We start from the raw sequence: 24,500 nt of genomic DNA, 5'->3' as shown, positions 1-24,500 counted from the left end.
GACATAGATTAACATAAAACTAACACATTGAGCTGACATGTTGCATGAAATATGTAGCAAATATATATGTAGACTCTAACAGATCTGGACAGGCGGAAGGACACGTGGGTGTGTGTGTGAGCTTGTAGAGGAGGCAACTCTTTGGCAACAGGATGTGTGAGTGTGTCCTGTGGCACCACGACACATCGAAGGACCCCGGCGAGCATCTGAATAATTTATGTAACAATTGCGACACTTTCTTTTTTTTTCTAGACCTGTACGACACACATACACATACACATACATACATACATACATATTTACAAGTTTAATGGCATTGTTGCTTTGGGCCGAGGCCCAAACGTGTCGTAAAAGTAAATAGAGCAAATGTAAATGTATTGCATGAGATGTACGCAAAGGGATTCGGAACTAAGGGTAACTCTGGCTAGGATTCGGAACTCCTCCTGATCTGCAAGTGCATGGATGGTATGTATGGACAGAAGGAGCAGCAGGGAGCAGCAAGGGAGAAGATTCGGGCATTTCAGCGAGAATTTCTGGCTAAGTGAATGAAATATGGAGGCCTAATAAAATTTTTATGAAATAAAAGTGATGACTTTCACTTTCGCCTTTTCTGTCGCCTTTGTTCGCCAGCCAAAAGGAAGAAGTAAGTGCCCCGGCAATATGCTGTCTCTCCCCCTGTGTATGTATGTGTGTGTGTGTGTGTGTGTATGTCAGTGTAAGGATATGAGAAGGGTGTATGGTTGAGGGATACTTGTTGCTTTCGCCAGGACTTGCTGGCGGCCTTCGCGTAATTCACAGCAACAAAAGACGTGCAATCAAAATGCCAAAAAGAATATTTGTTATTTACATAACACACGGAAGGATCCTTCGAGGGTGGAGTTGAAAGATACCTAGAGGGAAGGTGAAGGTAGTCTCCCTATCCAACAGGGAAACCAGTCGAGTTTTGGTAAAAGGTAAGCAATTGATTATTGTCCTGATGGGTAACTTTTAATGCAAATAATTTATAGATGAAGAACTTGAGAGGACAGAGCGTCATCATCTTAATTCCTTGAGCAAGTCCTGGCTATAGAGGGAGTGGCTTTACTCATGCGGATTCTTGCATTTTCATCAAATTGAAAACCAAAGATGGCGGAATGCTAGGAGGCAGTTCGTTACCACCTGCTGGCAGTGGAAATGCTGCAACTGATGAACAGATGAGCCAGGGCAAAAGTTACTAGATTCATTTGAATAGTTCTTGGATTCAATTTGTTAACCACTAACGGGCATGGGATGGTCACAAAGAGCCTTGGAAAGGCTTGTAATCCAGAAGTAGGTACTTCCACTAGATCCAGGAACTCTTCTTACTCGAACTGAGAAGCCATAAGTCTGGAGATGGTCTTACCCAGGGACTACTTTCTTTCCATAGTTTCTTGCATTTCCCTTACATCTGAGACTGAAGTTAGGGGAATGCCAAGAGAAAGAACCAATGAGCATCTAATGCAGTTGAAGAATTCGAAGAATGTCTAATAGAAGTACCAGAACTTGGCCAATGAACTGCATAAGCTAAAGCGCAATGGGATGAACTATGACCACGTTTCCTTTAAACTCTTTAAGAGCCTTGGGTTAGGTTTTAGTGGAATCTTTAAAGGGTTGTTTGAAGATGAAGATGGCTGGAAGTTGCAGTGTGTCCAGCATATTTGGGCCTTTCTCTTATAGACTTCTTTGATCTAATGCTTGTTTCTTCTTATCAACAACCTAACTGAGTTGATAGAATTAGAACAAAAGGTGAGCTATATCCACAAAGATTTTGAAACATTTTAACATTTGGTTTATTTGCAGCTTAAAATGGCGTTGGGAAATGTCTAGTAATTTGAATGAAATCGCAGCTAACAAAAGTTGGCTATAACCTGAGAATGTGGGTGAGTAACAGGATAACGAGCGGGCATACACAAACACATTTGGTTAGAATAGAGTTTGGCCATAAAAACCAAGTGGAATGGCAAAACAAACTCAAAACACACACACATACACATACACATGCAGGCAGTTTAAACAACAATTTCCCACTGCCATTAAGTATGCTTTAATTTTTGTTTGGCTTTTTTCCGCTTTCGCTTTTGTGCTGTTTTTATTTTTGCACCCAAGTTGCATGTGGCTTGTGTGCCGTCAATGTTGCTGCTGCTACTGTTGCCTGCCCCATTTTTGGTATGCAATAAATTGCGCCACTTGAGCAAAGTTAATAAAGTTACAAATAGTTTAAATATTTATTTACAGTTTTTTGGCTTGGCCAACAATTTGTGCAACGCTATTTTCAGTTCATTGTAGTTTGCCGCAGTTGTTGTTGTGGTTGTTGTTGTTATTGTTGCTGTTGTTGCAGCAACTTACGTGACATTGCCAACAAGCCGCACTGCGCGGATCGTTAAGAGGAATGTAAAAGTGAAAACCACAAAAAAAGGAAAAGACTTAAAATCTATAAGGTACAGGCTATACCCTTACTAAGAACCAAAATGTACAAAGATTTAGGGGAATTTTTTAATAGACTTAAAATTAAACTTAAAAGTGAAGAAAATATAGGAAAAATATCTTTAAATTAAGTAATTTTCTTCATAGAAATATCTCTTTTTTTCGTTTTAAAAATATGGAAATAAATTGAAAATTGAAAACCAAACTTAAAATCACTTTTAACTTAAGGATGTAGCAACATTTTGATGACTGGGTGACTAAGCGTAACCGAGTTGCAACCTTGCAACCCCATTGCATGCCCCATATATATATCCTTGCATCGATGGGGAACAACAAAACGTTATATTCGGGCATTGTTGATGCCCCAGCTCTCGAGCGAAACTTAAAATGCGTAAACAATTTTCTTTGGCAAGTGCATGCTCCCTTACACCACCAACAACAAGAACAACAACACTACCCCTTCCCCCCCCCTCTCCCTCTCTCAAGTCAGGAATTTTCCGCATTCGTGTAGCAACTCTTACCTTGAAAACTCAACTCAAATGAAGTTCCCAGGTCAACACTACACTATTGGCCAGAATGGAAGTGTAAGGATGGGCGGCTGGATGAGATGAGCGAGTTGGGGAGTGAGAGAGGTGAACGAGCGAGGTGAAACTGACAGCCGGAGGACATACATAATTAGCCAGAAACATCATTTCCATATGGTCAGAGATTTTAAGTAAGTCTTTTCCATGTCCCAACATCAAAGCAGAGGCCCAGAAAATCTACATTGGCTAATTTATGCCAGCAAACCAGGCCGAAAGGAGAGGGGTTAGCAGGCATTACGAGGGTGGATTGATAGGTAACGAACTTAGGTTTTATGTTACTAGAAAGCTTTCTTTATGATATTGCTTAAAGATTTTGGGTTTAAAAGGATCAAAAAGTATATATAAAAAGGAAGTTTTAATTCTACAAAATCTACAAAAAGACTAAAATTTGTTATTTTTCAATCATTTTTTTTACATAATTTCCTTAATTATAAATAATTAAAGTTAATTCTCAGATATATATCAGTGTTAGGCCTATAGATTAGCCTTAAAATGAAAGACATTCCCAGAAAAGACAACCTCATTACCAGATCTGATGAGCAGCTCCAAAATTTTCCCATCTGGAAACATCCTATGAATCCCTCCTCGTCCCTCCAACTTGCTGTTAGCTATATGAGTTCTGTGGCTGCCACATTACCAAACCTCAGATAGCTTTTCCCATGAATGTATTAGCCTGATATCTCACACATCCAGAAACAAAGAAAGTATTTTTTTTGGGTTTTCCCACAACGTAATTTAAAGTGGAAAATGCAATGGCAGAGTCAAAGGAAGGTCAAAAAACTCCAGCTAACTCTCCCTTTTTGGCCAAATATATATATATATTATATATAGAAAATAGCTTTTAGTTTTCCTTGCTTTTTTTTTTTTTTGGAAAATGAAAGCAAAGATGAAAAATCATATAAAGCAATGGGAGTCATTTCCGCTTGGCTCACAGCTGGCTACAGCAACTGATTTACTAAGGCAAAACTAATACGATGTAGCCCACCCACAAGCATGCTCTAAGGGGAGTTTTAGTATCAGTTTTTAGTTTAGTTTGTTAGTTTAGTTAGTTAGTTTTTAGTTTAGTTAGTTAGTTTTTAGTCATTTTCTTTCAGGTTTTAAGCTTTCTAGTTAGGCAATCTAACTTAACTCACCAAAAAGTCCTCAAAATTCATAGATTTGTAAGCCTTTGATAAGCCTTATCTCTTAGATCTTAAATCTTAAAAAAATTATGAATATTTTTGTTAACTTTTCTTTTCGAATTTCCCGAAAAAGATCAGTGTACTCTTTCGTTCATAAATCTTGGTATTAAAAATTGAAAGTCCTGGCGGTAAAAGGAGCTACAACGAGGCGAGAACAAGAGTGACCATTTCAGGCATACAACCATACACACACACACACACACACACTCTCATCTGCACATCATATGCTCATATATTAACTGTTCGTTGACGAGAGCGAGGGGAGGGGGGCAACTGTGTTTGCCCGCTGTGAGATATGGGATGTGCAACGATATTTTACAATATAATTATGTCAACTACAGAGCATGACGACAAAATCTCCGACGAGCTCTCAACTTCAACAATACTTTATGTGTGTGTGTGTGTGTGTCTGCCGACGCCACGCCCCTCAACTCCCCTTCATGATCCTGTATCCAGGAAAAAAGAGGGGGAAAGGGATAGAGGGCGGCCAAGCGGACGGCTTTGAAGCCGCTGGCGCCAGCATATGAAATGATGTCACCCGTCGGGATTACAAGCGGGCTTTGAGATTTCACTTCCAACTGCATGGCTTTCCATCTCTGTCTCTGTCTCGCTGTCTCTCTCTCTTTCTCTCTCTCACTATCTATCTCACTCACTGGCATCCGAATTTTGCACACTTTGCACTTTCGATTCGCCTTTGGCCCTCCGCCGCATTCCAACTGGCCATGATATTGACTCGGCTCGACTGGCTATAAAGGCCATAAATAAAAGGCAATACAAGCTCTTAGCCTTATTTGCATTGTTCGAGTGAGCGACTACTTTGGCCAAATTATTAATAAATAAGACAGGGCATTCAAAGAGTCGCCAATGGGAAGGCTGAAACGAAAGGATAATGTCAAATGATCCAAGGTGAAGGGTTATTTTTAATATAGAAACTATAAGAAATGCAAAAGTCGAGTGACGCCTTAAGCCTTAATATTGCGTACGCCATAGTTTTTCAAGTTTTGTGGGCGTTAGAGTAGGCGTGGGGCCATGAGCTGCGCAGAGATCTCTAGAGTCTACATGCTTAGTCCTTACATTCTAGCTCTTATAGTGTAGTTCCTGAGATCTCACCTTTTATACGGACAAACTGTCTGACAAAAGGTCATGGCTATAGCAACGAGGAGCATTTCTGGAATCCCGCAATCGGAATCATAGGATTTCTTTTTTTGTAAAATTCGTCAATGGTTTTTCTACAAATGAAAAATTTCAATATCAATTTTTCACAATGGCTTTATAACAATTAGGACTTGGACTTAACTTTGTTATGAGGTTTCGCCAGTCTCTTGAAAAGTTAGTTTACCTCCCAACCCCAGCAGTCACTGAAGTGCAGTTCCTGGATGCATTAACAGCCCTAGCATGCAGGAAGTGCGTCTTTGGCCTTAAAAGAAGGGGAAGTGTATGGATGGAAAATGCATTAAAAATATGTTTATTTTATATTTTTCTAATAATATATAATTAGGAAAGTAATTTTCATAAATATTTACCCGTATTTACATATACAAACTGATAGTAATTACTTTATTATTGCTTAATTTTCCAGGAAAACCAACTGTCAAGAATGTTGGTTGGCTTTCCTTTTCATTTAATCTCCTTCTCTAATCTCCCTCTCTCTCTGTCTTTCTCTCTTTCTCTTTCACACTTAATATCTCAGCTTGAAAGCAGTGAAAATTTTAATTACTTTGCCACTTTTGGCGGCTGACTTTGCGGTTGGCTGTTTAATAATCGCTCGTGAATCAAAGCCCATTTGTCTCAGACCGCCAAGGCAATCACTCACACTTGCTGTGCCACAGCCACCTCACACATACATACAGAGACGTTGAAAACCGCAAGTGCCGCAGAGTATGCTACACTTATTTGCAATAACTCTTTGCCGGAACTGAAATAAGCGGCTGAGAAAACTTCCAACGCACTCCATCATCGCATTACTCATACGCCGCTTGTGACCAAATATTTGCCCACTAACGCCCACATACATATATGAGACTTGTGAATGCCAAACAGGACCACAAATAATCATTCTGTTTTCTAGAAAAGAGATCGATACTTTAATACTCATCAAATTAGCTCTCTCTCGCGGCCCTCCCCCCCATTCAGCCAACAAACAATTTGTTTGTCCAACACTTTCGCTCTTTCTTCCTCTTTTGCTCTTTGTAGTTTGTAGATCTTTTGGATTTGGTCTTAGATTTGGACTTGGTCTTGGGCCAGCTTCAGTTAACCCAATGGAGCCAAGCCATGAGCATACGATACTCAGCCAAAAGGCAAACAAATACAAATCCTATTTGCTTTCCTGGCAACTATTTCGTTTGCTGGCATACACTGAGCGAAATAATCTATCTAAAAAGTTAAGTAACAAGTAATATAACATTTTCTAACACATTTTTCCCTCATAGGTAATCGATTTCCGTTTTACACCTTGGGACTACCATCGAGGCGATTGTGACTTTATTCGAAGGCGTTACCGAAGAGTGGAAGTCTAGTGGGAAAGGTAGCTAGGAGTTAGCCTGGTTTGAGTAAGTAAAGGTAAGGTAAATATTAATCTAGCCAAGATAGCAAGTCTCTTGGGTTCGCGACGCCGGCAGGAGTAAGCCAAATCAATTGCAATTACAACAAACAAACAGTGGCAAGGGGGGGGGGGAACGTGGCATGGGGCACAGAGGCAGGTTGGATGGTTGGGCATTGCAAGTGCAGGTGGAATGCAAATCGAAATCGAAATGAGAATCACGTTCCAACGCTGTGCAATGTCTCCAACATTTTGTGATTTCGCTGCCGGAATCTGTCTCCTCTTCCACCTCCTCCTCTTCTGGCTGCTGCTGCTGCTGCTGCTGCTCTTCCTTCTCCTCCTCCAACAGCAGCATCCAGCAACGAACTCCCCAAACTTCTGTTTCTAGTCCCCAAGCGAAGGAGTTTGTTTGCATTCGATTGCTTTGCTAAACATGTGCAATGAAAAATGCGTGCATAAAATGAATGACGCTCTGGGAAAAAAGAAAAAAAAATGTAAAAAACTACAAAAACAGAAAAACTGCAAAAACTGACAGGAAAAATGTCACAGAGAGAGAGAGAGAGGGAAAGAAGGAAAAAGGGTAACTACTGTAAATGGAAAATGGAAAATGGAAATGGCTGAGCCAACGAAAATAACATCGACTGAAAGCTAATAAATTGCCATTCGACTGGGACTTGCGGCTCTGCGAGAATTCATAAATTTAATTTGTCTCCTTCAATTTGGCCAACACCACGTTCTCTTTCTGCCCCAAAAAGGCATCAACAAAGGCTTGTGGAAATTATTACTTAACCCAAAAAATACTATTTGGCACTTAAGGAATTTTTAGTATCAAAAGATGTGCTTTTGGGTTGTGTTCTTTTGTCAAGTTTTAAGGAATTTTCAAATATTTTTTAAAAAGATTTTTTAGTAAGTTAGTTTGTCGTTGAGGTTATGATTTCTTACCATAAGTTTTAAGCTTTCACTTAACTAAATTCTTGGCCATAAATTTGCCTTCTTGGGAAACTTACTTAGCCCCTTAACTAGCTTAAATAATAATTAAGTTCCTTAAGTTCCAACTTAAGACAGAAATATCTAAAAGTAGAAGTGAATAGTCGAGGTGACATGAAATAAAAAACAAAAAAAACAGAAAACATCCGAGTTCCAGGCAACATTCATAATGCACATGTCCGAGATAAACCGAAACAGAAGACAAATGTTAGTTCATAAATTGTCAAGCAGTCAAGGGGGGGGTTGAGGGGGTGTATGGGGTGTAAAAAAGAGGAAATGAAAACGAAATGCCATTTCTTTTCCTTTTGCTCCCTTAATTTGTTGTCCTTTTTCTAGTTCTTTTTAAGGATAGAACCAGCTTTTTCCCTTAAAAATATAGTAACTTAAAATTTTTAAAGCAGACTTAAAGATCATCAAGAACTAAAGATTGTTTAAAAATATTCATAAAAATAGGTAATTAATTAAATTAATAAGTAAATGTTTCGGGGAAGACAACGAATTTGCCAATGAATTTTGTGAATTTTGTTTTTAATTTGAAAAGTTTTCCCAATTGAAGAAGCTCATGAGTTCGGTTACTCTTTGTCCGTTCCAAGAGAGGAAAGTCCCTGGTTAGGCTCAGTTAACAGAAGGTACAGGCACACCCTGAAGCAGAAATCCTGGACGCTAGAGCAGTTTCATCCAGGACTACATTTCAGTGAGTGCACACCAGAACTCGTGAACTTTAGTCATAAGTAAGATATAGATACTTTTCTATGTAAACTTAATCGACCATGGAAAATGAAAGGGCAAACTCTCCCAGATCTTTATGTAAACACAGACAGATCGCAGGCCTAAATTCTTTTCCCCCACACTGCGACTAAAAAACAAAAGAGTCTAATTACCAAGAATCTTAGACTAACCTTTAATACCGAAATTTTCCATAGCCGATCAAGGTTAAAGTAGGAGTCCTGTTACGGGCACTTAAAAAGAGAAATCTTGCATTCAAGAGAATAGAAACTTGAATACAAGAGATGAGAGCTTAGATATAAGAAAGTTCTCTCAAAGAACATAAGAATTGTAAAAGCACAAAAACCAAGGCTTCATCAGTAAATTTAGACTTAAGATTAAAATCAGTTTATATCAGTACCAGAGAACGTCAAGGTGAAGACACCCGAAACACTCAGATCAGTTGAAGACACGCGGACTCACTCATCCCAAAAACATGGGTGTTTCAGAATTATGTCCAAGTCCCCGTGAATAGGTTTATGTTCAAATAAATGTAAGCTTGAGGCTTAAGATCAACTTCTGCTTTTGAGTGTCCGTTCTAGACTGATTTTTATTTTCGATCTTGTACATAAAGAAGCTTTATCTTGCGGGTGGGGTACATTTGTTGAGTAAGCGAAAACTCCTAGTCAGCGGTTTCGACCTGATGCCTGTGACCCAGTTGTTTATAACATTCGGCATCCAGAGACCGCTGCGTTGGCGATCCAATGTCCGGGTTGAACGGCATCGCCGTTAGTGGAACGTTGCCCGAGGGGGTTTGGGTGGAGGTGATGTCATTGGAAAAACATCACCGGTAACTCGCATTCGAAATGAGCTGTGCAAGACATCCACCCATATTTTAGGGTGCCGATCACACTCTGAGTGCCGAAAAGGCACAAATGATTCGGATGCACTCATTGTCTGGGTGTACCCATGCCGTTCTCTGATCAGTACACAGTTTAAGACAGTTCACGTTGAAGATCAGTTATGATCAGTACGCGTTCAAGAACTGTTATATCAATACAAGGTTAAGTGAAGTTTATGGCTAAGTGCACTTCTGTTTAACTCAACTGGGTTGAAATTCAGTTCAAGACACGAAACTATTCGAGTCGATGTCCTTCATCCTAAGAATCTTGTAATAATTCGGTTTAATAAAATAAAATTATTCTTTTTAAACATACGAATTGTCCAAGCATTTCATTATATATACATATATATATCCAATTTCTTAGATTTCTTCCACTTACATAATAGATACCATAGAATAACCATATCCAACTTGATGTATATCTTAGATAGTCACTAACTTGATAATACAAATCACTTAGGCACCTCAAAAAGCAGCTTCTTGCTATCATTCATCCAGCAGCAGCAGGCCAAACCTCCAACTAACTTCCCATGATTAAGTAGCCTAATTGATTTTCCCCTATTCGAGGGTATAAATAACATCATCATATAGTAAATAATAAGCTACTTTCAGTCTTAGCTAGTGCCATTATTCAACCAAGACGAGTGCAAATACAAATATAGTATCGTCAAGTGCACTGATTTGGTGAATCAAAGGGAGGAGCCTAAACAAATATGATATCAGGTGATGATGGGTGACTGGAGTCACGGAGTCACAGCACATCAGGAATTGCCTTTATTTGTCTTCATTACACTGGGTTTTTGCCCTGCTCAATGCTTACTGGCTCCCTGCTCTCCCTGGCTCCCTGTCTCCCTGCTTCCCTGTCTCCCTATCTCCCCCTTCCATTGATAGATAGTTTTTTGGCCAAAAAAAACGAAGAGGAAAGCTGGCCAGGAAATTCAAATACGCTTACAACTCGAACAACAATCAAAGTTTGGGCCAACACACACACAGAGATAGAGATACTCATCCGCATTGTTTTGCTAGCCTTTCTGTTTTGTTTAGCATTTTCTTTAGCTTTTTTCGGGAATTTTCTTTTCTATGCCTCTTTCCTCCCCTTCTCTTTTTTTTCGAATGTCGCAGCTCTCTTCCGCTACTTTGACTGACTCAGATTAAGGACATGGCAGGAGGTTTGTTCTTTTGGGTAAGTTTTTTGCGGCTTTGCCTTTGATAATCCCACGTCCTTTGCAGGACATCAAGGGCATTAGCATGTGATATGTGCAAAGAAAACTTCTTTTCCATCTATATAAATGGTTTTCACTTTATGGTTAGGCCAGGCAGTTGGCCAAAAAGATGTTGACCAGTTTAAGTTTCTTAATTAGCAAGGTACAAGGCAGAAAGAGCGAGAGAGAGAGTGGCAAAGGCATTTGTGGCGCTTCAGGTGCGAGGCAAGTTAATCAAAAATTCCCCCCAAAAAAAAAAGAGAGAAAGAAAATATTCCCAAGGACTTTATCTATTCATCAACTGTTGCTTTTGCCAAGGCAGCTCAACAGCTGGGCGGGCAGCCATAAAAAAAGGAAAAGCCATTCGGAATTTATGCCGCCAATGCCGTCGCTGAGCATTTGTCGTCAGCATAAGCGGGATCATCTGAAGAGCTGAAGTGGCCAACGGGACTTAGTGGGTGTAATGAAACCAGAGACGATGTTGCCACCCACCACATCTTTCGGTCCTAAGTCAACATCCTTGGACATCCTTGCCCATCATCACCTTTTTGGCGTTAATAAGTTGCAATTTTATTATTTCATTTGATGGAGAATCTTAAAAGGGCGCCAAAATGGGGTAACCAAATCTCAAAGTATAATATTAATATCATTAAGGTGGACACTAAGGATAAGATTTAGTTAATTAACTTCTTAGAAAGAGAAATCATGGAAAATGTGATTGAAATTCAAGGAAAACTCGATGAGAAATGAGTTTTTAAACAGATTTTAAGAATGAAAAAGTAGAAAAATCTTTGAGAACTTGTAAGAAAACCCTTTTGGCCATAAAACTAAAATCAATAATAATAAGTTCTACCTTATTTTAAGCCAAATAGCTTGTAAAAATATCCTTTTTCTTCCCTCACTTCATCTACATTTTTAGGCAGAAAGAATGCAAATCGATGGCCAAATGTCAATTTAGGTAAATTTTATGTTTATTTGTCCATTGATTAATGGCCAAGGACACCGCACACACATACACACAAGGTCCTGGCTGGCAAAGTCTTCAATCATAAGTAGTCTTTTTCTTCTTCTTTTTTTGGCCCTTTTATTTATGCATAGAATTTATAGGCTGAAAGCAGCATATTTGTGTCATTAGCCGCAAATTTTTGACCCATTTGTCATTAGAGCTGACTGCAGAGCAAGAGACCAACCAAGAGACGAACCAAGGACCAAAAAGGATTTGCATAAAACAAACGGACACGGCTGTGTGTCCTGGTCATTGTCCCTTTCTCTCTCTCTCTCTCTCTCTGTATTCCTGCCAAAATGTGTGACCGACAAGATTTATCAAGTAATAACAGACATTTCGGACAACCCATAGACCCATTAGTAACACGCTGTTTGACATTGTCTGAAAATATCATTTTAATCACAGACCACACACAAGGAGCACATGGAACAAGCCGTTTGGGGATGTGGCATGTGAATGTTCTGGCTGTGAATGTCCAGAAAGAGACAGAGGTGTGTCCTTAGTGGACATGGTAGGCTGAAGCTTTAAGATGCTTCATGGGTTTTTAGAGTTTCTATAACTTTCAGAAAGGCTTTTTTGATGATTAAACTTCTGGTTTTAAGTTTATTTTTCAAGGAGTTGCAAAATGTTAGTTCATTAAAGGAAAAATTGAAGGCTAGTTCAAGCTCTGAGATCTGGAAAACCAAAGAAGGGATCATTAACATGGTTATGGTATGAAGAAACAAGCATTAGATCAAAGAAATCTCTAAGAGAAAGGCCCAAATATGATGGAGGCACTCCATCTTCCAGCCATCTTCATCTTCAAACACCCTTTAGTGCTTCCACTAAAACCTAACCCAAAGCTCTTAAAGAGTTTAAAGGAAAACGTGGTCATAGTGCATCCCATTGCGCTTAAGCTTATGCAGTTCATTGGCCAAGTTCTGGTACTTCTATTAGCCATTCTTCGAATTCTTCAACCTCATTAGATGCTCATTGGTTCTGTCTCTTGGCATTCCCCTAACTTCAGTCTCAGATGTAAGGGAAATGCAAGAAACTATGGAAAGAAAGTAGTCCCTGGGTAAGTTAATCTCCAGACTTATGGCTTCTCAGTTCGTCTAAGGAAAGTTCCTGGATCTAGTGGAAGTACCTGGAACTGGCTTTCAAGCCTTTCCAAGGCTCTTTGTGAACATCCCATGCCCGTTAGTGGTTAACAAATTGAATCCAAGAACTATTCAAATGAATCTAGCAACTTTTGCCCTGACTCATCTGTCCGGCTGTCTGGCTGTCCGTCACTGCCAGCAGGTGGCACCTTCTCCTTACTCCATACTCCCTACCCCTTCCTTCTCCTTAGTCCGCAATCCTTGCTGACTGATTTATGTGCGGCAATGTCTTGGGCTGAAAAACTTTCCATTTGCGGGTTAAGCCACGGCGAAAGGAAATTAAAAAATTACAGAAAAAAAGAAAAGTGGCAGCCAGGAGGAGGAAATCTTTGGTAACTTTTTGATTTGTCTGCCACAGTCAGATGCCGCTGCCGTTGCCGTTGCAATTGTGCCACCCTCCTTCCCCCACCCACCATAACCCACTTACACCCATTGGGGTCTTCTTCCTTAAGTTTTAATTACACGAAACGTGAGTCGGATTACAAACTGCCAGCTCTTTTGATTTGTGTTCTCGGTTTCAGAAATCAAGGCCAGAAGACAATAAACTTGTAGTACTCCTTCTGCCACCAATTAGAAGTTAAATTTCCCTCCCCCCCAAAAAAAAACCCATATTCCTTGACTGAGTTTTCTTTCTAATTGATAGATGATAACAATCCTAATATCATCAGGAAAATTGTGAAGTTTTGTCAAAACTATCACATTCCTCTGCCAATCGACATTCAAATCTTTGACTAAAATGGAACATTTTTGGCCAGAACCAAAAGCAGACGAAGAAGAAAAGGAAATCAGAAACATAAGCCAAAATCAGGTAACACACACACACACATACACACCTACACATTCACTTACTTGATTGTCATTTGATTAGATTACAAGGCATTTCTGGTGTGTGTGTGGGGGTGGGTGTGGGGACACAGGCTTGATCCACAAACATGATTCCTATAGAATTTGTGTATATCTAATGCTTGGATTGAGAACAACAAAGTACTTCTGCCTGCAGTGGCCAAATCAAATGGTTTTCCAGTCACACATTGCCCAGGCAGAGAGATTTTTGAAGGGAGTTTTCCGCATCCAACCAGGCTGGTCTTATCTTTCGAGGTTAGTTTGTTGTTTATGAAAGTTAAAAATAAACAAAAAATAAAGTAAAAATCTGGAGAATATGGAAAATATGAAAAGATATGTCTTGCTTTAACCTTAAAATAAGTAATTTGTTATTTAATATTTATTTTGTTATTTAAATTATTAATTTCTTTTGTAATATTTTCAAAATTAAGTCCATTAATTAACTTTTTAAGCTAAAATATAAATATATTTTACTACTAACCACTAGACCAACATTTTTATAGATTTTTAAACGTTACGTAGTTGATCTAAAATATTAATATTTACTATTTTAAGTAAGAAAAAATTTAAGATATATACTAATAAATAAGAATAATTAAATACATAACAAAAAAGGCTTAAAATACATTATTAATTAATCAATTAATCAACTTTTAACTTATAAGAAAGATGAAAAATAATTTAAAATATCTTAGAAATACCTTTAAAATATCTCAAAAATATCTTAAAATAATTTTTAAAATATCTGAAAAATATCTTAAGAATGCCTTTATCTTAAAATACTTCTTAAAAATCTTATTTTCGTTAAAATACTTAAAAAAAAGATGAAAATATCTTTACAATATCCCAAAAATACCTAAAAATTACCTTAAAAATTTTAAAACTAATTAAAAAATATCTTAAAAATGACTTTATATTAAAAATTTTCATAAACATCTTATCTTAAAAATATCTTTAAAATATATTAATAAAATTTTTAAAATTTCCGAAAAATATCTTACGAATGCCTTTATCTTAAAATTCTTTTTAAAAATCTTCTTTTCTTAAAAATACTTAAAAATGTCATAAAAATATCTTTAAAATATCCCAAAACTACCTTAAAATTTCCTTGAAAAATCTTACACCTTAAAAGTGTCTTAAAAATATCTTAAAAATGTCTGTCCTAAAAATCTTCCTAAAAATCTTATCTTAAAACTATCTTTTTATTATCGTAAAAATATCTTTAAAATACCTTAAAAATTTTTTAAAAATATCTTACAAATGTCTTAAAATTCTTTTGCATATATTTGAAAATATCTTCAAAAAATACCTTAAAATTACCTTGAAAAATCTTAAAACTAACTAAATGTCTTAAAAATATCTTAAAAATCTCACTAAAAGTCCTATCTTAAAAATATTTTTAAAATGTCTTCAAAATATCTTTAAAATGTGTTAAAAATATCTTACAAATATCTTAAAAGTCTCTTTCCTATATTTGAAAATATCTTTAAAACATCTTAAAATATCTTAAAAATATCTTAAAAATATCTTAAAAATATCTTAAAAATACCTTAAAAATACCTTAAAAATATCTTACAAATCTCTTAAAAATACATATATGAAATGCAAGCACACTTTCTCCCAGTGTATCCAAGTATGAGTAGATGACAGTTTAGCTTTGAGCCGTTTTCATATTGTTGAGACAAATTAATTGCGAACTCATGTAGTTGTTTGACGATGTCATCCGTGTGTATGTCTGTCTGTCTAAGTGTGTGTGTGTGTGTTTGTATGCATGTGTGTGTGTTTAGCAAGAAGGGAAAGGAAGCGGAAAGGATGTACCATATTTGGTGCCATAGACATTGCCCACAAGACGCCATAATCTTTGTGTATCTTCAAGTGTAACCCAATTAGTCGACAAGCGTTTCATTATGCCATTTAAACAAGTTATATATATCGTTGTCTTTATCTATATATATATATCTATCTAGGTATATATATCTATGTCTTTACATTTAAGTTTATGCCAAGGTCAGGCTCATATAGGTCAAAATATAATGAGTTTATTATTTAAATTTGAATTTAGTTTTATTTTACTAACAATATTTGCCGTACAAATGATTAAAATATATTTTAAAATATTTAAATATAATTAACAAACATTTATTTTGCTAAATTTTGTTTAATTTTTAAGCTTTTTAAGGAAATTTTCAAAGAAAATAGCACTTCAAATTGCTTAAGAAATATTCAAATTATTTATTTAATAAAAAACCTATGTCATACATTAAATTTTAATATATTTTTTATAAATGATGTATCTTGGTTTTATTAACAATATTTATTAATCAATATAAAAGTTTTTAAGGCAAAAATAAATTTTTAAAAGTCGTTAAGGCTAAAACTCCTTAAGTAGGCATTGAAAAGTATGCCTTAGGGCAAGGTTCAGCCAACAGATGGCTCTATTTAACTTAGCATTAACTCTTGTTTAGTTAAGATATAGTGATTAATTTTTATTAGTTGTGTTTTTATATTTGTTTAATAACAAAGTTTATCAATCAACACAAATATTTTTAAATCAAAAATATATTTTTAAAAGGCGTTAAGGCCAAAACTCCTTAAATAGGCATTGAAAAGTATGCCTTAGGGCAAGGTTTTACCAACAGATGGCTCTATTTAACTTAGCATTAACTCTTGTTAAGTTAAGATATAATGATTAATTTTTATTAGTTGTTTTTTATCGCGCTCTATGATAGTATCACTTAGAAAATCAATATATATAGTTAATATATATTAAGAAAAGACTTTTTAGCCATATTTCCTTCAGAGACTTAGCCAGAAGCGATTCCGGCGTAAAGTAAACACGACCTGTCTTAGCAGATTGTTGTAACTAAACAGTCATTAAAAGGCAAAATGCCTAACGAACACTCCCTTTGCCACCAATCAAACAGGCTAATGACAAAAACTAAAATCAAACACTTAAAGTTAAAACTATATAAAAATTTGCCTTATTTCCAGACTCTCTATGATTACCCTAAGTAAAACGCATTTTGTAGAGATTAACTTGCTGCACTGAACAAAAAATATACCAGAAAATCGTAACAAAATATAATATTTTCTAAAAGATATGTTTTAGATTTCATTTCTTTCTTTTCTATTCAAGCTTTTATGCATTTTTATTAACATTTTTTTTATCAAAATATTTAACAGGGCCACCCAGCTAGACATTAGAACTAGAGATTGAAGTCCCGCTGTGGGAATCCATCTTATCAAATGACAGGAAAAGGAAAAATAAAAGAAGACCAACCCATATGGGATTTTGATATCACTTTGAGGAGCTTGGGTCTCTAAGCAGCAGGCATATCAACCATACAACCACAACAATATCAAGAGGCGTAAACTTTTTTAATTAAAAGGAAAAATAAGGAAAGAAATGAAACTTTTTCTTGACTGACAAAATGTTTCTCTGTCTCTGTTTCTCTCTCTCTTTCTCTCTCTCTTCATGGCCATCATCAACAAGTTAAGCACAACAGAAATTGTTTCTTTACCGTATTTTTCCACCTGTTTTCTTCGATTCGCTTAAACCTCATAACCAAGTAAAACAAAAAAGGAAGGAAAAAAAAAATCTAAGAAAAAGTAAAGAAAAAAGAAAAGCTTAAGGAAAACCCAACCACTTTTCCGTGGTGTTCAACTTATTGCGCTTCATTTGCAGCAATGAAATTAAAGCGTTTAGGGAAAAAGTTTCTCATGTTTTGTGTTTTGTTGGCTAGTGTAATTTATAAGATTTTTTAAGGGAATTAAGAAATTAGTTGGAAGATTTGTTACGTGGCTTTTAGTTGGACTTTAACTAGGCAAGTAAAGACATTTTAAGCTAGAAAAATGGCTAGAAGATAGTTACTACTTCTTAAGATATTAATGAACTTACTAACTAACTTTCTAACATCTTCTAAACAAAGCTAACCCCCAACTTCCAGGGTACATAGGACTTCTTCATCTTAACCGAGCTAACATCCTTTCTTTCCTTCCTCCTTTTTTATTGACTTTTCCTCTCTCTCAAAAACAGCAAGGAAAACTGTAGATGGGTTACTTCTTGGCAGCTGTTTTCATTGTGTTTTACATTTGAGTTTTGTAATTATTATTATTATTATTATTATTATTGTGTAATATTATGATGATTATTTTTATGGTTTTTGCATTTTAAAACAAATGAGACTCCTGGCCCCATATGCCAGAATTGGGCCAAGAAATGTTTATTTTTATGTGGCTTTAACTGCCTGTCCGTTGGCCATCAATTTTACTAACTTCTTCTGGTGGAAAGGCATTTCCCATTTCCCACAAAAGGAAATGACAGCGTCGTCGTCTCTGTGCTGAAAAGCAGCGGAGAGGATACTCCGTCGAACATAAAAATCAAATTTCCTCATAAATTTGTGCGTTCGCTCAACATTTGTAATTTTGTGTTTTGTGGCAAGAATCAAAAAAATGAGGAGGGGGCAAGGAGGCAAGGAAATTTTTTGTGGCAATTTCACAACAAATAATACATCACACATATGGGTGGGGTGTGCGTGTATGTTTACAGGGTATTAAAAGCAATATAAGGTTTAAATAATCTTAAAAAACTTTGATTTTTAAAGAGGTTTTTTTTAGGTTTCTTTAGGGTTTGTTTTATGTCTTAAGATGGCTTGGCAGAGCTGACTTTTCAGTCTAAAAAAAAGCATAAGAACCGACCCTTACACCTCCCTTAACTTAATACCCATTAAATTCTATAAAATAATCTTTTAAAAAAGAAAAAATAATAATAAAACTGCGCCGTGAATAGCTGCCAAGACCAGCGATTAGAACGGACGAGAGAGCTGAGCTCTGTGACCTCTGGAACTGAAAGCTGAAACTGAAACTGAAAGCTGAAAGCTGATAAAGCCAACTGGAAGGCGGGAAACTCAATCAGAATCTGAATATAAATATTGAGAACATTGGACTGAAAGCATTGCTTAGTCAGTTGTTTGTTTGCCATCAAGAAGAACGCAATGCAAGCCAGTCTACTGCCCAGTCTCTGCCTAATCCTGGCTAGCATTCTGCTAATGCAGATGGGCCAAGGTCAAGCCAAACCTTTAGACGTAGATATACCCAGTCTGGATGCCAACGAGTTGGATACGGATTTCGATGAGGATGTCACGGACAAGCCATTGGGTATTGTTTCCATCAAAGTGCGACACATTCAGACCGATGCCGATCTGTGCCAGCAGCTGTCGCGTTATCCGCCACATCATCCACAGTGCCATAGCTATTGCAAGCGGCAAGGTCATTGGCTGGGACAGTGCAAGAAGGAAACCTGCCATTGTTTCTCATAGGTGGCGCTGTACTTTGTTTGGGTGTAAGGAGAGGTTTTTTTTTTTACTAATTGATTAAATGTTATAAAAATATTTGATATTTATATTATTAAATATGAAAATGTTAGTTTTTAATGTGTACTTTGATGGTTTTTAAATGTTTTTTTTTTAAATATTTTTTTAATGTTTTTTAAAATATTTTTTAAATGCTTTTTTATATTTCTAATAAAATTTGTGCTTATTAATATTTGTTTTTGTGTTTTAAAGAAGAAAATGTTAGTTTTTAATATGTACTTTGATGGTTTTTTAATGTTTTTCTTAAATAATTTTTAAATGTTTTTTTAAATATTTTTTAAATGCTTTTTTATATTTCTAATAAAATTTGTGTTTATTAATATTTGTTTTTGTGTTTTTAAGAAGAAAGTTGAATATTTTTTTTTGGATTTTTTACTTAAGTTTTAGTAGCTTTTCCGGTGTAGGAATTATTTGATGAATTTTTACAGATTTCCTTACTGGTCTTAGTTTAACATTCACCCTTTATAAAGGATAAATATTATAAAGATAATCCCAAAACTTCCTTGATTAAATTTAATCAATAATTATATATTCATCTTAAATTTAAAAAGAAATTTTGCTTTTTTGGGTTTTTAAGACACATTTTTTGATATATTTTCAAAAACAAATCCGCAACTTAATATTTTCCCACATTAAACTTAAAAATTGCCACCAAAACTAAAATATATTTCCCACATTAAAATCAGCTTTCCATTTCAAACTCTTAGAATCTTCTTAAGAACACCCAAAACCCAGACGCTACTAAGAAATCCAACCTTGTCCTAAAAACAATTTCCAATTAAAATCAAATCAAAACTTGAGTTCAAGAAGTCAACAATTTTAATGAATGTCATTGCAGGCCTTGAAGGCCGCTCCAATTATTTCCATTAGTTGACATTCCAAGGGGAACGTAGGGGGGAGGGAGTTGGCCAGTCAGAGGTCGCAGAATATTCACATTATTAGCCAAGTTTGATTGATGGCATTGTTCACTGTCTCTCTCTCTGTTGGCCAAATGGGGTTCACCTTCGTTTCCCCCTTATCACCATGGATCACCATGCCACCCACCACCCCGCCTATGTCTTAGTTTTTGAATGTGACAAGGAAAATGGGCAAATACGAAATAGATTTTCAGCTTACCAATACATACATACGTATGTACATGTTGTAAACTGATTTTAGCTCAATATAATGTGACGTCTCTCACTTTTGATAAGGGTTATCTAAGGCAGCCCTGGCTCCAGAGGGAGGAGGCTGTCAAATGATAAGCAGCAGACAAGCCCAATAAAAGGGATATATATATATGGATAGAAAGGAAGAGAGAGGGGGTTTGGGGGGGGTGGTATACCAAATTGTTATTATTACAACACTTAGAGAGGCAAGTTAAGGCAGAAGAAGATGAAGAAGGTTCGAATGGGTTCGAAGGCCACGCACGATTGCCTTTCCAATTAAAAATTCAAAAGCCTTTTTTCAGCCACTCACCAAATTGCCGAATTACGTGCCAGGCAGAAAGACAGAAGGTTCCCTCCCCCCTTTATGGTACATACGTTGAAAATCGAAAAGTATGATTTATTTAGGTTTATTTTTATATAAATATCGTTTGGGTTATATTCAGATATATATCTATATATATAGAGACAGCTTTAACTGCTCATAAGTAAGCAGATTTAGCAGATTTTGCAGATTTTATAGATTTTCATAATCAAATATTACCAGGACTATAAATTAGAAAATGTTTTTGTTTGTTTTTAGATTTTGTGAACTGAAAAAAAAATGATAGCAAAATAGATATAATTTGATCATGTTTCTAATGTATTTGGATTTTATTTAACAAAGCTAAAAATGAGCGATGAATTAGTTAACAAAAATAAGCTTTTAAGTTAATAAAAAAAAATTTATAAAAAGCAAGAATTATATTTGAAAAAAGCAGCTCAAATTTTGAATATTTTTAGGTGGCTTTTTCTTGTTAGGAAAATGTTTTAATTTTAATAGTATTTCATATGTTTTTTGAGTCTTATAGACTAAGCTCTGATTGCTATCAATATATAGGGTGGCCCACAGAAGATTTGCGTTTTAAAATCGCTATAAAAATATGAATATTTTCCCATTTTCTTCTCGAGCGTAAACTTAACCCTTTTGTAAACCAACGAAATTTTCTACTAAATAACTGCCACATTGACAATGACATTCGAAATGTCGAAGTCAAAAATATTGATAGTTCAAAAAGCAAACGCTACATGGGTTACCCTTTACATATTTTAAAAAAAGTGCTTAAATTATTCAAATATTTATGAGAATGAATAATAATGAAAATTGGAATACTATATATAATGAAAGTTAAGTTAGGTTTTTTTTTTAATATAACAGTAAATACATTTATTAAACGCCAATAAGCCAACTTAATGGCTATAAGACGTTTAGAACAACAATGAACATGAACATTAATGAGTTAAGTTAGGTTAAAGCTTTAAAAACAATGTTAATCCAGGAATATTGTTTCTGGAAAGACAACGAATTTGCCATCCTTAAGTCAATAAAAAGGATAAAAACTAATATAGATTAAATCGCCAAAAGAAAGTAATCTTTATTCTCAATTGAGCGGAGCTAAACTGCCTTGACAAAAAGCCAACGGCATTTCGATCGCCGTGCTTACAAGAATAGAAGAATATAAGACAGGCTGCTCCAAGCCTATGCTCTGAGTGCTTATTTGTTTTTGTTTTTGTTAATCTTCGCTGCGTTTGGACTTGCTCTCCCAAAAGCTTTCAGCGCTGGCAGAGCTCTTCCACCAGCAACAACTTTTCGTTTTCCTCTTTCCGCCTCATTCCCTCATTAACTGTTCTTGTTTCTTCCTCGATCATCCTCGGACACATACATACACTGGAATTCTCTGCTTTTAACTTCTGTTTCCACTTTGGATTTTATTTCGCAGTGAGAATGTGTGATAAATTTGTTAGCAGAAATAAGCTATTTTTTTCTCTCAGTGCACAGCTGAAATACAACACAATAACGTCACTACATACAGGGGCTGACAGCTTATTTTGTGAGCCGAAAAGTGAAAATTCAAATCGCTACCATTCCAGATCTCTTGTGGCCTTCTCTTGGCTTATTACCAATGCTAACAAAAACCAATTTTTTTCGTTCTTCGACCTTCGATCTTTTGTCAGTCCGTTTGTCCGTATAAAAGGTGAGATCTTAGGAACTACACTAAAAGAGCTAGAATGTAAGGACCAAGCATGTAGATTCTAGAGATGTCAGCGCAGCTTATGGCGCCACGCCTACTCTAACGCCCACAAAACTTGAAAAACTGTGGCGTGCGCAGTTAAGGTTAAGGTTAAGGCTTAAGCTGAAATGGTCCTGGCTCTGCTCCTTGTCCTAGTGGCTGGCTTTAACGCAGTTGGTGCCTTCCCATCAGCACTGAATCTCCAAATTAAACAACAAAAGGATCAGCTACTTTACCATACATTAACTTAAAATACAAAAAACTTTAAATATAACATTTAAGAATGCTTTAAAAATAAATTTGTATAACCTACAAGTTCCTTACATTCCCTTCTAACTTTCCCCAATTCCCCATTTTGATTAGATGCCAAGGCTTATTAGTTAGATTGTTAATCGTTCTGTGAGAAGGGGGGTGGGGTGGCAGGTGGCAAGCTAACCAAAAGAGGAAGCAGCTTAACTGGCGCCGGGGGACACGGGATCCCTTATCCAGGATGCAGGTAGAGGTAACTCCTATACCCCAAATCCAACTTATAGTACATATAAAAATATACATATTTTCGTGTATATCTTTATAATAATTTGTTTCCCGGGCAAAACTCTCCCCAGGGCGCATTTAACTAAAAACACAAGCAAGAGGGGGTGCAGTGGGTGGTTAGGTTGGAACCCATCGAGAACCCAAGGATACTGGCTGGATGAGGTGGCGAGTATCCCGGCCAAACTGACTGCTCGTGGCAATTATAAATTGTTGAAAATAATTTCATTAAATATGTAAAAAGGCGACGCTGAATAGAAGAGCAGGCCAAGCCATGCCAGGCCACGACAGTACAGGAGGATCCTTTTTGGCCTGGCCATCCTGTGTGTGTTTCGAACTACGTGCCAGCTATTAACTTTGACCTCCCAACAACCACTCTACAGCTTTAACAGCTACTACACTATACCACTCTCTATCTATCGTTCACGAACTTTGACTTCCGGTGGGTGTTGGCAGTGGCCTTGGCAAGCAGTTCCTCTTACCATATTGTGACGAAGATATGATGCCAAATGGCCAAAAGCACTAAGTTATTTAGTTAGTTAGTTAGTTATTAGCCAAAAAGTCAGTCAGTGGGCTTTCCATTTGCTTGCAAATTTAATGATTTCGCAAAATGAAATTTCATTTTCAGTTTTTCAGCCCCCCTTCCCCCTCCTCTTGCAATTGTTCATTGCAGTCGCTTGCCATTAGGCGTGGACGCCATGCAGGAAATTAAGTTGGCAATTTAATGAACCCTTGCTGGACATGGACGCAAAACGGAATTGAGTGGCCAAATATAGGGACAGTAGGGACTCGGTAAAGTGACAATCTGAAATAGGTAAAGATCTGCCTTGTTATTTTTAAGGCAAAAACTGACTGATTAACATTGTTAGTTTTGCATATATTTAACCCCTTTTATTTGCCATAACCTTTTTTTCCATTTTAAGGTGAAAATAGGTATGGCATTTTCCCATATTTTCCCACACTTTCCACAGAACACACATATTTGCACGTGCTAGAAAGGCAAAAATAGCATTTAATATGAAATTTAAGCAAATATTTGATACCAACCATTCGTTTCTCGTTAAGGGAAAGCTGGGCATGCATTATACATGTAATACACTGCAAGAAAAAGTCTACTAAGCAATGGGTTTTCCCTTAATTACAAAGGCTTTCCTCTAAACCAAAGAAAATTCTTAACAAAAGGGCAAGTTTTAGGCAGACAAACTTAATTTTTAAAATTTTTAAATATTTTTCAAAAATATTTTCACTTTTAAATTATTTTCAGTGTAAGCAAAATAATTCTAAGAAATTTCCCACATAAACTAAATGAAAAATATCAAAAATTTCCTTATTTCCCTTATAAAAATTTCCCTATTTCCGTTGTATTTTTTTAGGGAAATTCTTGGTCACTTAAGGCCCTGCCATTGGGATTTCCTTTGCCACTTAGCCAGCTCGTTGCAGTCCCTTCCCCAACTCTCTCTCCTTTCAATGGAGGCAAGCAAACAGTTGGTCATTTATTTCTTAGCCTTGTCGCGCTGCGCTTGAAACTCATTACTCATACCACACGTTGGCCATGCCACAAAAACAAAAGCAGAACACACAAAACAAGCAACAGTAGAAGGTGTCCTGTGCTTGCCTCACAAATTTGATTCACATGCGCTCCATTGGGTCGAAAGCACAAGCTTTCGCTGAAGAATGCTCAAATCTTGAGTAATTTTCATAAAATAAATCTAATGAGTAATGATTTATTAAATATATTTGGTTAATTTAAGGAAAATGTGTTTGATTTTGTAAGAAATATTTGGGAATATACAATTTTTGATTTTTTTCTCTAATATTAACAGATTTATTTCAATTTGTACTTAAACTACAATTTTAAAATGTTTTTTA

General features: G+C 36.2%; 1 protein-coding gene across 1 annotated transcript; it reads left to right on the top strand.

Moving 5' to 3' along the window:
• The first annotated feature begins 18,472 nt into the window (after nucleotides 1-18,472).
• Nucleotides 18,473-19,021, top strand: LOC108104995. The gene has a single exon (XM_017211372.2). It carries the CDS (start codon nucleotides 18,527-18,529, stop codon nucleotides 18,848-18,850), a length of 324 nt encoding a protein of 107 aa, XP_017066861.1. The 5' UTR covers nucleotides 18,473-18,526; the 3' UTR covers nucleotides 18,851-19,021.
• Nucleotides 19,022-24,500: the final 5,479 nt, after the last annotated feature.

The sequence above is a fragment of the Drosophila eugracilis genome, unplaced genomic scaffold, assembly GCF_018153835.1.
Source record: "Drosophila eugracilis isolate 14026-0451.02 unplaced genomic scaffold, ASM1815383v1 contig_2155, whole genome shotgun sequence".
Lineage (NCBI taxonomy): Eukaryota > Metazoa > Arthropoda > Insecta > Diptera > Drosophilidae > Drosophila > Drosophila eugracilis.
This window is presented reverse-complemented; position numbering and strand designations above follow the sequence as displayed.

Excerpts from the sequence above, each read along its gene's own strand:
- LOC108104995 (XM_017211372.2), top strand. The coding sequence starts at position 18,527 with ATGCAAGCCAGTCTACTGCCCAGTCTCTGCCTAATCCTGGCTAGCATT.